Source organism: Phyllobates terribilis, unplaced genomic scaffold (genome assembly GCF_046119375.1).
Source record: "Phyllobates terribilis strain yellow unplaced genomic scaffold, ASM4611937v1 Scaffold_8__6_contigs__length_399053987, whole genome shotgun sequence".
Lineage (NCBI taxonomy): Eukaryota > Metazoa > Chordata > Amphibia > Anura > Dendrobatidae > Phyllobates > Phyllobates terribilis.
Genome location: NW_027362768.1, coordinates 20,229,472 through 20,245,666, shown reverse-complemented (window position 1 = coordinate 20,245,666; position 16,195 = coordinate 20,229,472). Strand labels below are relative to the sequence as shown.

At 51.4% G+C, this 16,195-nt stretch overlaps 1 protein-coding gene across 2 annotated transcripts in view; it reads right to left on the bottom strand.

Annotated features, from left to right (window-relative positions):
- OLFM3 (olfactomedin 3) overlaps positions 1–16,195 on the bottom strand; it is a 410,172-nt gene that overhangs the window by 58,666 nt on the left and 335,311 nt on the right. For both annotated transcript variants that reach the window (XM_073642855.1, XM_073642854.1), the window contains exon 4: positions 12,141–12,360. In XM_073642855.1, coding sequence (XP_073498956.1) covers positions 12,141–12,360 — 220 coding nt within the window. The remainder of the gene's footprint in view (positions 1–12,140; positions 12,361–16,195) is intronic.

The window sequence follows — 16,195 nt, the reverse complement described above, 5'->3', positions numbered from 1 at the left end:
AGACACTGCCCACGGTCTCCGGTCTCTGGCTGGGGAATGTCTTTGCCCCCACCAGCTTGGGTTCCGGTACCCTCTTGCTGACTCCTCACCCGGTGTTCTTATTTGGGTTCTTGGGTCCCTTCTTTGTCCCCCTCTGGGCCTTTCTTCACTCCACTCTCTCTCTCTCCAGGGCTGCTGTTTCCTGCTCTCTGCATCTGACTTGTCCTCTGCAGCTAACTGACCCTGATTCTAAGTTGGTGCCCTCCTTATATATCCCTCTATGTGTGAGCTCAGGTGACCAGCACCCAATGAGCTCCTACCACTACCCAGACTGCTCCCCCTATCTGCCCCTACACTACATGGGATGTTCCTCCCCCCTCCCACTCCAGCCAGGAACAGGCTCGGTCGCACCTGCACATTTCTAAGTGGGAGTGCCGTCGGCCTGCTCCTCTGGAATGGGATGTATGTAGTGCATGCAGTCTATCTGAGCTCAGTTCCACACTCCATCCTTACCCGGGAGTGGAATATCACACCTCTGGGTTGAGGTGCAATACTCCTGTAGCAGCCGAATCCTCAGGGTGCTACATTCCCCCCTGGTAAATCACAGCACGTCCTCGGGCTGCAAAGACAAAAACACCAAAACATACAAATTTTTATAAACATATAAAACATATAAAATATTATATATATATAACTTTTTCATATAGACATCATTATAACATTCTCGTCGTCTCGTTCTTTCTTCCTCCTCTGGTCACCGTGCAACTCGTGACCAGGTAAAGTGCGACAGTCTTTTGATAAGCAGTTTCTCATAAAACCAGTAGGGGGCGCCTTAGGAAGCGCAACTATGTACAGGGAAGTTTTGGCCGTTCTCAGTCCCCGGCCAAGTAAAGGGAATGGGATGGCTGCTCACAGTCCTCAGCCTGGTTTGGGTAGGGGACACACGGGTTAAACTGTTCACTGGTCCCAACGGGGACTAAACTTTAAAGCAGCCACGGTTACTTGGGTACCCCGACAGGTAACTATATACAGTCCTTTGTACTATCTCAGTCATAGTACCTTCTAGCCTTGAACCCGTCCGGGTCTTCTGGCTCCTCCTCCCTACACCGCAACTCCTCCTCTGTCAGGCGATGCACGTGGAGGGCGTAAGGTCCCTTGGCACACTTGTGCCGGGTGAACGTTACCTCGTCACCGACGTAGAGGTCACGGCCTTTGTGACCCTCTGGCAGGTGAGACTCGACATCCCGTCGGGTAACGAAGACGTCACCCATGGTGTTCCGGTCCTTTATGAAGCCCCACCCATGCTGCGCATTAAACTTTATTACCGTCCCGATGGTACGGGGACGATCTGCTGCATAGGGGTCCCTTCTGGTCCGACTCTTTTGCTCCGCGCTGCGGGTCCGGGCCCATTGCTCTCTGGCCCGCCTCTCCTCCCGCTCTCTCTTGAACTCTGCCAGCTGTTGACGGCAACACTCGGTACGCTCTGCTGCAGCTGCCCGAGTCTCTCCGGTGAACCCCATCAAATCTTCTCCCGTGGGGTCCCACACGAACTGGGCTTCCTCGAGTGGAGGCGAGACCCGAGTCACGGGCTTTGGAGCCGGGATCAGGGGCTCACACAGGGGACCTAACTTCTTTTGTCGCTCCAGTTCCAAGAATTCTTTGGGCCAGATGAAGGGCCGCCCGTCCGGCCACGCTAGCTGGCTGAAGGGGTCCTCTCCCAGACTTGGCACCCTTGATGTTACGGGTGCGGGCGCGATGGTGGGGGCGCCCAGGTTGCCCAGGCCTTGCGGCCAGGCCTGGGGCATCTGGAAGGTAAATGGAACTGTTAACACGGCGGCACCCTGGGCCACCTGGCCTTGCGACCAGGCCGGAGGCTCCGCGGAGGTAGATGGCTCTGCTGGGGATGCGGCGCCCGGAAACGCTAGGCCTTGCGACCAGGCCGGAGGCTTCCCTTCCTTCGCCACGCTCCGGGTCACGACGCGTGACGTCACTGGGGTCGCGACGGCGGCTTCCGGTCGGGGCCTAGTCGGTGGCGGTGTCATGGCGGTCTCGGGTACGGCAGGGGGACTTTCGGGCTCTGCGACGGGGAGCTGGGGCAGGTGGGCGGTCTTCCGGTATGGGGTATAGGCGTCCCCCTTACCTGCTGCCATACGTCTCGCTCCCTCTTCTGCGCCGTCTCCGGCCTTGGGTCCTCCCGCGTCATCCGCAGAGGTAGTCGGTGTCTTCTTCCAAGGGAGCGGGTTCCGTGGACGGATTCCAGCTTGCTGGGCCATCTCCCGGCCCCACTCCGCCAGGATCTCCCTCTGCACTCGGGCCATCCTTCCCGCGAGGCCCTCCAGGGCACTCCGCGCGCACTCCCGATCTCGGGGAAGCTGCGCCAGGATCTCCGCTAAGCCTAGCGGGGTTGTTGACTCCAGCAGGCTCCTGACCATCGGGTCGGTGCTGCTCTGCTCTGCTTCCGGCAGGCTCCTGGCCAGCGGGCCGGTGCTGCTCTGCTCTCCTCCTTCTTCCTTCTGCAGGCTCCTGGCCAGCGGGCCGGTGCTGCTCTGCTGCCGCTCCATTCCCGGGTCGACTCTTTCTCTTCTCGACTCCGGGTGCTCTCGCTCTGGACACCTTGCCTCCGGGTGCGCTCGTTCTAGACTGCTCCAAGCGACACCCATCTTTTCTCTTTTCTTTCGTCTCCTCCCACTTCGAGGGCGGTCCCGGGGCAACTCGGTGACTGTCAGCTCCAGGGGGAGTTCTTTCACGCTGACAGACACCTCCAGCATCACAGTCTCTGTTGGTGGGGGCGGTTTCCACTTCTGGCGCCATTTTCGGTCCTGGCCCATGATGGGAGGTGGCCTCCTGCCCTCCTTTGGCACGCCCATAATGGCGTCCGCTGCTCTTCCAAGGCGGGAAATCTGCGGTTTTGGCGGGAATCGCTTCCCAGTGGCGGGAAACTCTGCAGATGGCGGGAACAAGCTGGAAATGGCGGACAATCGGCGGGAAACGACTGGTGATGGAGTCCGATGGCGTGGACCCTCCGGAACCGGCGGGAGACTTCTTTCTGAGGTAAACTTGCACTTTTCTTCAGGCACGCAGTACCCGGGTGTTGCGGGCACGTAATCCTGCCGACTACGCCAAAGTTGACGCGCCCCCTGGGACATATTCCTTTTTGAGGGGAATACCCGGCACCGGATCAGATGGGGGGTTGTAGTCTCCGAGCGGCTGTGACCCGGTCCCGTGCCCAGGGCGTCAAGCTAAGTGTTATGTGGCAGTCTTTACTGATGTTATTAAAGTTCGTTGTGTCGACTACGCCACCCGTTGTGATGCGGTCACTGTGGCCGCCGCTGCAGCAGGGTCCGCTGAGGCTGATGGTGGATGCGCAGCTTGGTGGGATAACCCCCAACGGGAGGGGTATAGCCTCAGAGGGGACAGGCGCAGAGGATGGGGGTTGTGGTGGTGCGGTGCAGCCGGTAATGATGACAGACTCGGGTAGTGCAGTTAAGGGTCTTTACTTACTGCAGATGTTCCTGGTCACTCTAGCTCCAAGTGACCTCCCGAGCCGTGCTGCGTCCACCAGGTCCTGGATCCGGCCAACCCCCAAACAAGTCCGGAGCGTGGCCCTGAGCTCTCCCTCTGTCCTTACTTCAGCCGTCCCCACCAGTGATTCACCTAAGTCCAGCTCCCTCGGGCCTTCTGTTGGGCAACCTTTGGCCTTAGGTTCCCTGACCCTTCCTGTGGTGTGCCTTCAGGGTGAATGTAGTGGGTGACCGTGACAGACACTGCCCACGGTCTCCGGTCTCTGGCTGGGGAATGTCTTTGCCCCCACCAGCTTGGGTTCCGGTACCCTCTTGCTGACTCCTCACCCGGTGTTCTTATTTGGGTTCTTGGGTCCCTTCTTTGTCCCCCTCTGGGCCTTTCTTCACTCCACTCTCTCTCTCTCCAGGGCTGCTGTTTCCTGCTCTCTGCATCTGACTTGTCCTCTGCAGCTAACTGACCCTGATTCTAAGTTGGTGCCCTCCTTATATATCCCGCTATGTGTGAGCTCAGGTGACCAGCACCCAATGAGCTCCTACCACTACCCAGACTGCTCCCCCTATCTGCCCCTACACTACATGGGATGTTCCTCCCCCCTCCCACTCCAGCCAGGAACAGGCTCGGTCGCACCTGCACATTTCTAAGTGGGAGTGCCGTCGGCCTGCTCCTCTGGAATGGGATGTATGTAGTGCATGCAGTCTATCTGAGCTCAGTTCCACACTCCATCCTTACCCGGGAGTGGAATATCACACCTCTGGGTTGAGGTGCAATACTCCTGTAGCAGCCGAATCCTCAGGGTGCTACATGTGCGCTGCTGATAGGCTGACAGACTGCACCCTCCCCACATTAAATGCGGGAAAGAGAAAAAAAAATGGAGATCTTCATTATTTCTGCAGAGATCCATCCCATGCCCCCCCCTGCTGTACACTCAAACTGTGTATTAACATTGATTATCAGCATTACTGTGAAAAAATCCAGTTACGATTTTGGTGCATGAACAGTTATCGAACAGCCGGATTTTTTTCAAATCGTTCGGGTTTGTCGAACGGCTCGAACACCGCCCAAAGCAGCTAGAATTTGAGATTGGCGAACAGTTCGATTCGAACACTGCTTATCTCTACTCACAATCTAAATTCCCTATCGGTATGTCTTTGGAGTTTAGGAGGAAACTGGAGTACCCAGAGAACATACAAACTCCATGTAGATGGTGGGATTTGAACCCAGGACCCCAGGGCTGCAAAGCAACAGTGCTTACCACCGTGCTGCCCATGTAGTCATTGTAGAGACTGAAGGTCCTGCCCGTAACTTTTGGTCATATGACATTCTCTGATACGTGCCTAGACAGTGGCCAAGGAGCAAGACACAGGCATGGCATGTATGTATATAGCAGAGCTGTGTGTGTGTATGTACATAGCGGGGCTGGTTCATCGTGTATATGACGCGCCCCCTGGGCCAGTGTTGTTTGGGGGACCCGGAGCCGGATCAGATGGGGGTTGTAGTCTCCGAGTGGCTGTGACCCCGTCCGTGCCCAGGGTGTCAAGCTCAGTGTGTGGCAGTCCTTACAGATGTTATTAGTGTTCTTTGTGTCGACTACGCCACCCGTTGATTTGCGGTCAATACGGCCGCCGCTGCAGCAGGGTCTGCTGAGGCTGGTGGTGCTTGTGCAGCTCTGGTAGTATAACCCCCAACGGGAGGGGTATAGCCTCAGGGGATCAGGTGTAGAGGATGGTGGTAGTGGTGGTGCAGTGTGGATGTTAAGGAGACTCCGAGCCGGGCTGTGCATTTCAGGGTTTTTACTTACTGCTGTTCTTGTGGTCACTCTGGCCTTAAGTGACCGCCCGAGCCGTGCTGCGTCCACCAGGTCTTGGACTCGGCCAACCCCCAGGTGATTCTGGAGCGTGGTCCTGAGCTCCCTTTCTGACTTGTCCTTCTCTCTGGCCTTCCCCACCAGGGATCCACCTAAGTCCGGCTCCCTCGGGCCTCTTGTTGGTAAACCCTTGTCTCTGGGTTCCCTGACCCTATTCTTGGTTTGCCTTCCGGGTGGATTTAGTGGGTGGTCGTGGCAGATCCTGCCCACGACCTCCGGTCTCTGGCTAAGGTGTGCTGTAGCCTCCACCAGCTTGGGATCCGGTACCCTGTTGCCAACTCTTCACCCTCTGATCTAATTTTGGGTTCTTGGAGTTCCCTCTTCTCCCCCTTCTGGGTCCTTCTTTCTCCTCTCTCTCTGCTTCTCAGGCTCTCTCAGACTGACCAAACCTCTACAAAAGACTGACGTCTCACAGACTGACCCTGATCTAAGATGGTTCCCACCTTATATACTCCCTCTATGTGTGAGCTCAGGTGACCAGCACCCAATGAGCTCCTAGCACTACCCAGACTGCTCCCCCTATCTGCCCCTACACTACTGGGATGTTCCACCCCCCTCTCACTCCAGCCAGGAACAGACACTGTCGTACCTGCACATTTCTCTAGTGGGAGTACCATCGGTCTGTCCCTCGGAAATGGGATGTGTGTAGTGCATGCAGCTAACTGAGCTCAGTTCCACACTCCATCCTTACCCAGGAGTGGAATATCACACCTCTGGGTTGAGGTGCAATACCCCTGTAGCAGCCGAATCCTCAGGGTGCTACATTCCCCCTGGTAAACCACAGCACGTCCTCGGGCTGTAAGATACAAAACATCAAAACATACAATTTTTTTTTTTCATAAACATCAACATATAAAACATCATATATATTATCAGCTATCAAACTTTTCATATAAAACTTTTCATAAATAACATTCTTGTTCCTCCGGCCACGGTGCAACTTGTGACCGGGTAAAGTGCGACAGTCTCTTTTGGAAGAAAACAGTTTCCTATAAAACCGGTAGGGGGCGCTTTAGGAAGCGCAACTATATACAAAGGAAATATGGCCGCTCTCAGTCCTCGGCCAGGTATTAGGGAGGATTGACCGCTCTCAGTCCTCGGTCAGTGGGAATAGGGACACACGGGATTCAGTTCAATTGGCTGGTCCCAACGGGGACTATATTTTAACTAGAACAGTTCTTATACCCGGACGGGTAACTATGTACAGTCTCTCTCTACCGTACTTCAACGACGGCGTCCTCCTGCTCCTTCTTTAGATTCTTCAGACCCGTCCGGGTCCTCTTGCTCCTCCTCACACCGCAGCTCCTCCTCTGTCAGGCGATGCACATGGAGGGCGTAGGGTCCTTTGGCACACTTGTGCCGGGTGAAGGTGACCTCGTCCCCTACATACAGGTCACGACCTCTGTGTCCCTCCGGCAGATGGCTTTCTACGTCTCTGCGGGTTACAAAGACGTCGCCGGGGGTCTGATGGTCTCTAATAAAGCCCCATCCGTGCTGCATATTGAATTTTATCACAGTCCCGGTGGCACGGGGACCATGAGCTGCATGGGGTTTCCTCCTGGTCCGGCTCTTCTGCTCCGCGCTCCTTATCTGCATTTGCTGTTCCCGGACCCGCCTCTCTCTCCGCTCCCTCTCGAAGACCTCGAGCTGCTGCCGGCAGCACTCTGCACGCTCCGCTGCGGCCGCCCGAGTCTCCTGAGTGAACCCCATGAGGTCTTCTCCGGTGGGGTCCCACTCGAACTGGATCTCCTCCAGTGGGGGCGAGGTCCTCCTTACGGGCTTCGGAGCCGGAATCAGGGGCTCGCACATGGGCCTTGCTCTCTGGAGTTCCAGCTGAATATACTCCTGGGGCCATACAAAGGGCTGCCCATCCGGGCACGTATGCTGGGCGAACAGGTCTTCACCCAGGTGCGGCACTCTAGATGTTGAGGGCGCGTTGATGGTAGCTGCGCCCGGGTCGACCAGGCCTTGCGACCAGGCTTGGGGCACCCTAAAGGCAAAGGGCACCGTAAGAACGGCGGCGCCCTGGGTTACTCGGCCCTGCGACCAGGCCGGTGGCTCCGCGGAGGTAGGGGGCGCTGTTGGTATTGCGGCGCCCGGAGGTACTAGGCCTTGCGACCAGGCCGATGGTATTTCCTGCTTTGCCGCGCTCAGGGTCGAAACGCGTGACGTCACAGGGGTCGCGGCCACGGTTACTGCTTGAGGCCTAGTCTGCGGCGGTGACGATGCAGCGACGGGCACGGCAGGGGGAACTTCGGGCTCTGCGACGGGGAGCTGGGGCAGGCGCGCGGTTTCCCGGCTCGGGGTAGAGACGTCCCCTTTACCTGCCTCCGTCCGTTCAGCTCCCTTCTCGGGGCCGTCTCCTGCCTTCACTCCTCCTGCGCCATCCTCAGAGGCGGTCTGTCTCCTCGTCTCGGGCGGCGTGCTCCGCTGACGGGTTCCGGTCTGCTGGGCCATCTCTCGGCTCCACTCCGCCAACGTCTCCCGCTGCACCCGGGCCATCCTCCGTGCGAGGCCCTCCAGCGCGGTCTGTGCACACTCCCGGTCTCGGGGGAGCTGTGCCAGGATCTCCACTAAGCCTAGTGGGGTTGTTGCTTGCAGCAGGCTCCTGACCACTGGGTCGGTGCTGCCTGTCTCTCCCTCCATCTCCGGGTACGCTCTCTCTGGACTCTCCTCCAGACGTCTTGTCTCCGGGTGCGCTCTCTCCAGACTCCTCCAGGCTGCACCCATCTTCGTTCTTTTGTTCTGTCTCCGCCCACATTGAGGGTGGTCCCGGGGCAACTTAGTGATTGTCAGTTCCAGGGGCAGTTCTCTCACGCTGATGGACACTTCCAGCATCACAGTCTCTGTTGGTGGGCGCGGTTTCCGCTTTTGGCGCCATTCTTCGACCTGGCCCACGATGGGAGGTGGCCTTTTGCCACCCTCTGGCACGCCCATGATGGCGTCCGCTCCCCCAAGGCGGGAAATCCTTGGAAATGGCGGGAATCGTCTCCCAGTGGCGGGAAACTCCATGGATGGCGGGAAAAAGCTGCAAATGGCGGACAACCGGCGGGAAACGACCTGTGATGGGGTCCGTTGGCGGGGACCCTCCGGAACCGGCAGGAGACTTCTTTTTGAGGTAACGGTGAACTTTTCTTCAGGCACGCAGTACCCGGTTGTTGCGGGCACGTTATCCTGCCGACTACGCCAAAGTTGACGCGCCCCCTGGGCCAGTGTTGTTTGGGGGACCCGGAGCCGGATCAGATGGGGGTTGTAGTCTCCGAGTGGCTGTGAACCGGTCCGTGCCCAGGGTGTCAAGCTCAGTGTGTGGCAGTCCTTACAGATGTTATTAGTGTTCTTTGTGTCGACTACGCCACCCGTTGATTTGCGGTCAATACGGCCGCCGCTGCAGCAGGGTCCGCTGAGGCTGGTGGTGCTTGTGCAGCTCTGGTAGTATAACCCCCAACGGGAGGGGTATAGCCTCAGGGGGTCAGGTGTAGAGGATGGTGGTAGTGGTGGTGCAGTGTGGATGTTAAGGAGACTCCGAGCCGGGCTGTGCAGTTCAGGGTTTTTACTTACTGCTGTTCTTGTGGTCACTCTGGCCTTAAGTGACCGCCCGAGCCGTGCTGCGTCCACCAGGTCTTGGACTCGGCCAACCCCCAGGTGATTCTGGAGCGTGGTCCTGAGCTCCCTTTCTGACTTGTCCTTCTCTCTGGCCTTCCCCACCAGGGATCCACCTAAGTCCGGCTCCCTCGGGCCTCTTGTTGGTAAACCCTTGTCTCTGGGTTCCCTGACCCTATTCTTGGTTTGCCTTCCGGGTGGATTTAGTGGGTGGTCGTGGCAGATCCTGCCCACGACCTCCGGTCTCTGGCTAAAGGTGTGCTGTAGCCTCCACCAGCTTGGGATCCGGTACCCTGTTGCCAACTCTTCACCCTCTGATCTAATTTTGGGTTCTTGGAGTTCCCTATTCTCCCCCTTCTGGGTCCTTCTTTCTCCTCTCTCTCTGCTTCTCAGGCTCTCTCAGACTGACCAAACCTCTACAAAAGACTGACGTCTCACAGACTGACCCTGATCTAAGATGGTTCCCACCTTATATACTCCCTCTATGTGTGAGCTCAGGTGACCAGCACCCAATGAGCTCCTAGCACTACCCAGACTGCTCCCCCTATCTGCCCCTACACTACTGGGATGTTCCACCCCCCTCCCACTCCAGCCAGGAACAGACACTGTCGTACCTGCACATTTCTCTAGTGGGAGTACCATCGGTCTGTCCCTCGGAAATGGGATGTGTGTAGTGCATGCAGCTAACTGAGCTCAGTTCCACACTCCATCCTTACCCGGGAGTGGAATATCACACCTCTGGGTTGAGGTGCAATACCCCTGTAGCAGCCGAATCCTCAGGGTGCTACATATGTAGCAGAGCAGTGTGAATGTTGATGTAGCAGAACTATGTGTGTTGATGTAGTATAGCTGTGTATATATGTGTTGAGCTGTATGTTGGTGTAGCAAAGATGTGTATGTGTTTGTGTGTTTCTATGCACACTACAGGGGCATCATACCATGTGGGCAGCATCAAACTGTGTGGGTAGAAGTAATGTAATGGGGGGCATCATACTGTGTGTGGCAGGATATATTGTCAGGGGCATCATACTGTGTGAGGGGACATCATACTGTGTGTGCTGGAATGTACTGGGGACATCATACTGTATGTGGGTACTATCGGGGTATCATGCTGTTTGCATGGGTGTGTGGTGGCATCATACTTTGTGGAGGGTTGTAAGGACATCATATTGTGTGTGTGTGTGTGGCTGTGAGGGCATCATACTGTATGTTTGGGCATCATGTTCTATGTAGTGGGGGATATGGGGCATTATAATGTATATCGGGCATTATACTGTGTGTGGCGAAATGTACTATAGGGGACATCATATTGTGTGGGGGGCATCATATTGTGTGTGTGTGCGGGTGAGGGCTTCACACTGTGTATGAAACTGAGGAGCCATCATAACTATGTGAAGGGATGTGGGGACATCATTTTGTGTGTGTGTGGGTCTATGCGGGTATTATACTGTGTGTAGAAGGCTGAGGGAGCATCATATTGTGGTGTGTGGGTGAGTTGTGGTGACATCACATTGTGTGTGGGGGTCTATGCGGGTATTATACTATGTGTAGAAGGCTGTGGGAGCATCATATTGTGCTATGTGGATGGGTTGTGGGAACACCATATTATTGTGGTGGAGGGACAGTGGGGACATCATACTGTGTGTGAGAACATCATATTGTGTGGGAATGTACTGTAGGGGGCAACATACTGTGTGTGGTGGAATGTATTGTGGGAGGCAATATACTGTATGTGGGTGGGCACTGTGGGGGCTATGACAGGGGTACCATACTATGTGGTAACACTAATGGGCCTCACTAGGAAAACATTTCTGTGTGGGTGCATATAAAGGGCTGAGCTAGGTTAGGGTCCTGGCTTAGGCTATGTGCCCACGATGCAGAAATGAAGCAGAAAATTTCTGCAGCATTTCTGCATCTCCCTGGCAGAAAAAATGCATGCAGATTGTGCATGCGTTTTTCCTGCAGAATACATGCGGATCCACATGCGGATTCACATGCGTTTCCGCATGCAGATTGACAAGCGCTTTCCAGGCGATAGCATCACTTGGAAAGTGCTTTACAACTAGGTCACACTGTATAAATCCATGCAAACAGCATGGATTTATATAGTGTGAACCGTAAAAATGAAATACTCACCCCCGAGGCCCCGGCGTGGCTGCAGCGCTCGTTCCTGTCTGGTTCCTGGATGCCGGCATATCGCGAGACAGAGCGGTGAAGGGCCTGCGGTCACATGACTGTGACGTCACCGCAGGTCCTCAAGCGATGCCGGCATTCAGAGAGAAGCCGCCGGACAGGTGAATATAAACTTTATTTGTTATTTTATTCTTTTTTTACAGGTACAATGGTACCCAGGTCTGGAAGAGAGTCTCCTCTCCTCCAGAACTGGGTACCATCCGCACATAGAGACGCATAGAAGCCGCTTGTAAAAATGTACAGTCGCGGTTTCTATGCGTCTCAATGCAAGTCAATGGCAGGAGTTCCGCTGCGCTTCCGCAAAATTAAATGACATGCTGCAGATTTTTGTACGCAGCATAAACGCTGCGGAAAAATCTGCAGCATGTGCATAGAACATGCGGAATCCCCTTGGGGACCATGGGGGGCGGATTACCTAGCGTTTCACAAGCGTTTATGCTGCGGAAATTCCGCAGCATAAACGCTTGAAAAACACTACGTGGGCACTCAGCCTTAGAATTAAGTAAAAGTTACTGCAGAGTGCTAAGCATGCCGCTGTATGTGTCCCTCTATCTTATCTTTGAAAGTGAAGAGGTATGCCTATATTGTGGCCAGTGTATAATTTTCATTTTATGTTTCATTTTTTCACAGCTGTTTAGATAATGGAAGCTGATCAGCAGTCATTAGCATCATGCAAACTTTTTTATGTGTTAGTTTGAGTACATTAAACAGGGCTGGACACACATGGGCCCAAGAGGAAAGAGGGACCACTTCCACCCCCAAAGAAGGTAGAATTGGATATTATGATGAGCTATTAGACTGCAAAGGGCCCCCACGTACTGTTTTAGCACATGGCCCCCTTCTGTCTGTGTCCGCTCCTGACATGCTATCAAATGATTTACATGTTAGCATAGACAACACATATTGAAATACTCTGTGAAGAACAAAGTATTACTAGTATGTATAAAAATATTGTATACAAGTTAGAAATGATTAGTCTTACTCAGTTTTTTCATGCACTCTCTCAAACGAGTTTCCAGGCCCAGAACCCGTTGATGCAATTCCTCATAGTCAAATGCTCCAATCTCTTGCTGAATGCTGGTGAGAATGCTGGTGAGATTCCGGATCTCTTCCTTGAACTGTGTGATCAGCCGAGCATCTGTCTTATATTGCTCTAAAACTGGAATTAGTGGCTGCAGTTCATCCATTTTTTCTTTTAGATCCTGTAAAAAAACATCCAATGAAACGTGATGGAATCTAATGTTATATTTTTCATACATAGAAAAGGAATATGAGTTTATAAAACTTTCAATGGTGTCTACCATTGGGATCATTTTTTAACATAATGCATGTGCTAATGGTTAAACTTCATTTTTGCAATTGGGTTTCATTAAAAATTTTGCACCATTTGGCTTTCACAGGTCTTTTGTTTCCCTGCACATTCAACTTTGATGTGGTCTGTGGTCAAAAATCAACCGAGAGGAGCTCAGAAAAAGAGATACATCTCACTTTCAGGCGACCATCATGGTAGGCCGACTGCCACAGCATATCTGTGTACCTTTACATTCATTTTATATTAAAGGTGTATGCTCGTTTTGGTTTATGTTTTTGTGCTATCCTTAAGATCAATCCGCTATATCAGATCTGACAGCCAAGACTCCCACCGATCAGCTTTTTGCAGCTCCAACAGTGGGAAAATGGCTGTAACTCTCAGCAACGGCCATTACAAAGTGATTGGACCTGTCCTGTTCTGGCTCTGTTCAATATTTGCATGCATCCAGTGCTAGGTGTGGTACCCCCCTCCAATCTGATGCTCATGACCTATCATTGGGACAGGTCATATATATCATCAGAGTGAAAACCCCCTTTAAAATGTAGCTCCAGTTATAAAGGAAAAGAATTAGCATTTTTGCTCTCAATTCCAACAGGAACTGGTTATGCTTTTATCTAGATTTCCATCTCAAGCATTGTAGAAGGTAATGTGATTATACAGCGCCGGAAACCTAAGACAGCATGGACAACTGTAATTCTATGCTGCTATTGCTAATCAACCTTCTTAATAACTGGAGATACAGTTTTATGCTCACGTTATCATCATGGTTTCCATTGGTCGAATACTAAAACTGGAGGTAAATGGAGGAGAAGCATGAGAAATGTACCAAGCTAGGGTCTATGGGGAACTGGATGATAACCTTCAAGGGATTTTCTGGGAAAGAAAATGAATAAATGGAAAAATACATTACTATGAATAAACTGATAAAAAGTTATAATTATTTATTTATGCTTGTCTTAAAATGGCTGCCTTCACGTTACTGAGTACAAAACTGACCCTAAACACACAACAGGACAGTGTGAGTAGTAGAGTTGGTGTTATTTGATTTGCAGGACTTGGTCTAGAGGCCTTGTCAGTAATTTGTGGACGCTGGACAAGGGCGCTAAGAACAGTCTCTTACCTGAAGGCACCCACAGCTCTTCTTTTGATTATCTAACATTGCAGGATGTCACATGTACATCCTGTCACAACGATGACATGGCGCCAGACTGGGGAATGACGTTAGGTAGGAGGCAGTTTTTAAGGCACCCGTCCAGTGACCACAGATTACAGACATGGTTGATGGATCGGTTCTGCAAAACTACCAACTCTAGTGAGTAAACAAAGGAGACACAGGAAGGAATGTGTGTATATAAAAGCTAAGACCACATCTCAGCTGAAGCACAGGCAGCTAGGTTAGATGTTATGAGGCTATGTGCCCATGATGCAGAAATGCTGCATATTTTTTCCGCTTCTCCCTGGCAGGAAAAACGCATGCGGTTTTTACATGTGTTTTTCCCGCCAGGTAGAAGCGTTTGTCAAGCGTTTTTGCATGCATTTCTGCATGCGGGTTATCAAGCGCTTTTCCAAGCGATTTTAGCATCACTTGGAAAAGTGCTTGACAACTTGTTCACACTATATAAATGCATGCAACTGCCATGGATTTATATAGTGTGACCAAGTTAGTTAAAAAAAAAAAGAATAAGAATGGTAAAAAATAAAAAAAAAAGATTATAGTCGCCTTCCGATGTCCTCCCGATGTTTTCTCTGCTGCGTCCGGTGTCTTGGGCGGCTTGCAGTGGTGTGAGGACCTGCGATGACGTCATTGAGTCATGTGACAGGTCACATGACTCAATGACGTCATGGCAGGTCCTTCACAACACCGCGACCCATACAGCAGACCAGACGGAGGGGAGAAAACACCGGGAGGACATCAGAAGGTAAGTATAATCTTTATTTTTTATTTTAAATTCTTTTTTTTACAGTTTCTATGGTACCCAGGTCTGGAGGAGAGTATCCTCTCCTCCAGACCTGGGTACCATCCGCACATTGAACTGTGTGATATCCGCTTGTGCAGATGCAGTGATGCGGATGTCATGCGGCCCAATGCAAGTCAATGGCGGCGATTATGCTGCGTGTCCGCAAAATTAATGGACATGCTGCGTATTTTTCCGCAATGATAATCCGCAGCGGAAATTTCCGCAGCATGTGCACAGCCCATGTGGATTATCATTGAGGACAATGGGGCACGTATTACCAAGCGTTTTTTAAGCGTTTTCGCTGCGGAAGTTCCGCTGCAAAAATGCTTGAAAAACACATAGTGGGCACACAGCCTCAGGGTTGAGTAGAATGGAAGGGACAAGATGAAAGCTGTGGGAGATGTTATCTAACAAAGTATATATAAGCACTTACCATTGCTATAAAGTGTCATTTTCCACGGCCTTGGCCCCCTACCATCCCACTTCATCTCTCCTCACAACTTCTGACCTAGCCGCCTCTGAATCACTTTTAGCTTTGATATACACATATTACCTCTTATCATAACAAATGGTCAGGAAGGCAGGAGAGCCTTCTCTATCCATACAACCTGTCCTGCTGAGTCTTTAGGATAGATTTTGTGTTTAGCAATGGCCACCATTTTGAAAAATCTTATAATTGTCCTCTAAACAAAACGAGCACAAATAAACATATTTATCAATTTATTTTTGCTAATGCATTTTTCCTGAATTAATTTTCTTTATTTCCCAGAAAACCACCTTAAAAATACAGTAAAACGATACATTTTGTTGCTTTTTGAACTTTTTCACACAGAAATAGACACAATTTGAAAACACTGTACTTGGCAGATGACCCAGTGACACGTGTCCCGAATGTCGTCTTGATTTTTCTCGACTTTTCACTATAATTTATATACTATTATGATTTTCAATGGTTTCAAATGTTTTTTTTATAGTTTTCATTTATTTCTGGACTTACATATTAGTGATTAAAGAGAACCTGTCATCACGATTTTGCATGTGAAAGTAAAGGCTTGGCCATAATGGTACTGTTATACAGATTCAATGAATACCTTTAGTGAAGAAATCCGCATCCTGGTTGTTTAATCCACATTTGAACTTTGGGTTTCATAAGCTTTTGGTATATAGGGGCGGAACTATGGTTAAGGTCTTCGGCTCTGCCCCTGCCTCTCCAGCTGCCTTTGGTGTCTGTATCCTTTTTTTGAAGTTCGCACCAGTGCTGTCCTCATTGCAGGCAGCACTTGTGCAGATTCATCTTCCAGTGGTCTTCAGTAAAATGGCGCCAGTGGCGGCGCATGCACAAATTGAGGGGCAGAGCCAAAGACCCTACTCACAGTCCCAATGCACTGAAAGGTTATTACATCCAAACTTCAAATGCTGATTAAAGAACAACCTGAAGTGGATTTCTTCACTAAAGGTATCTGTCACAATCTTGTATCCAATTTACCAATATATTTCTGGAGGGATACTAGTTCTAAAAACAAATTTTATTACAAATTGGATTAAAAATAGTAAAAAAGTAATTTATAAAGAATAAATGTGACTAATGCATAACAATTGCATCATCCCATGAAGTACACTGCAGTTATTACTATTAACCCCCATCTCTACTATAAGGTTATACAGAAGAGATATTTAGGCCAAATTAGTATGAGTTCTTACTCTATTCAGTCACGTGTAACAGGCAGCCAAATAGATTACATCTCTTACAGAGTTCAATAATCTCAC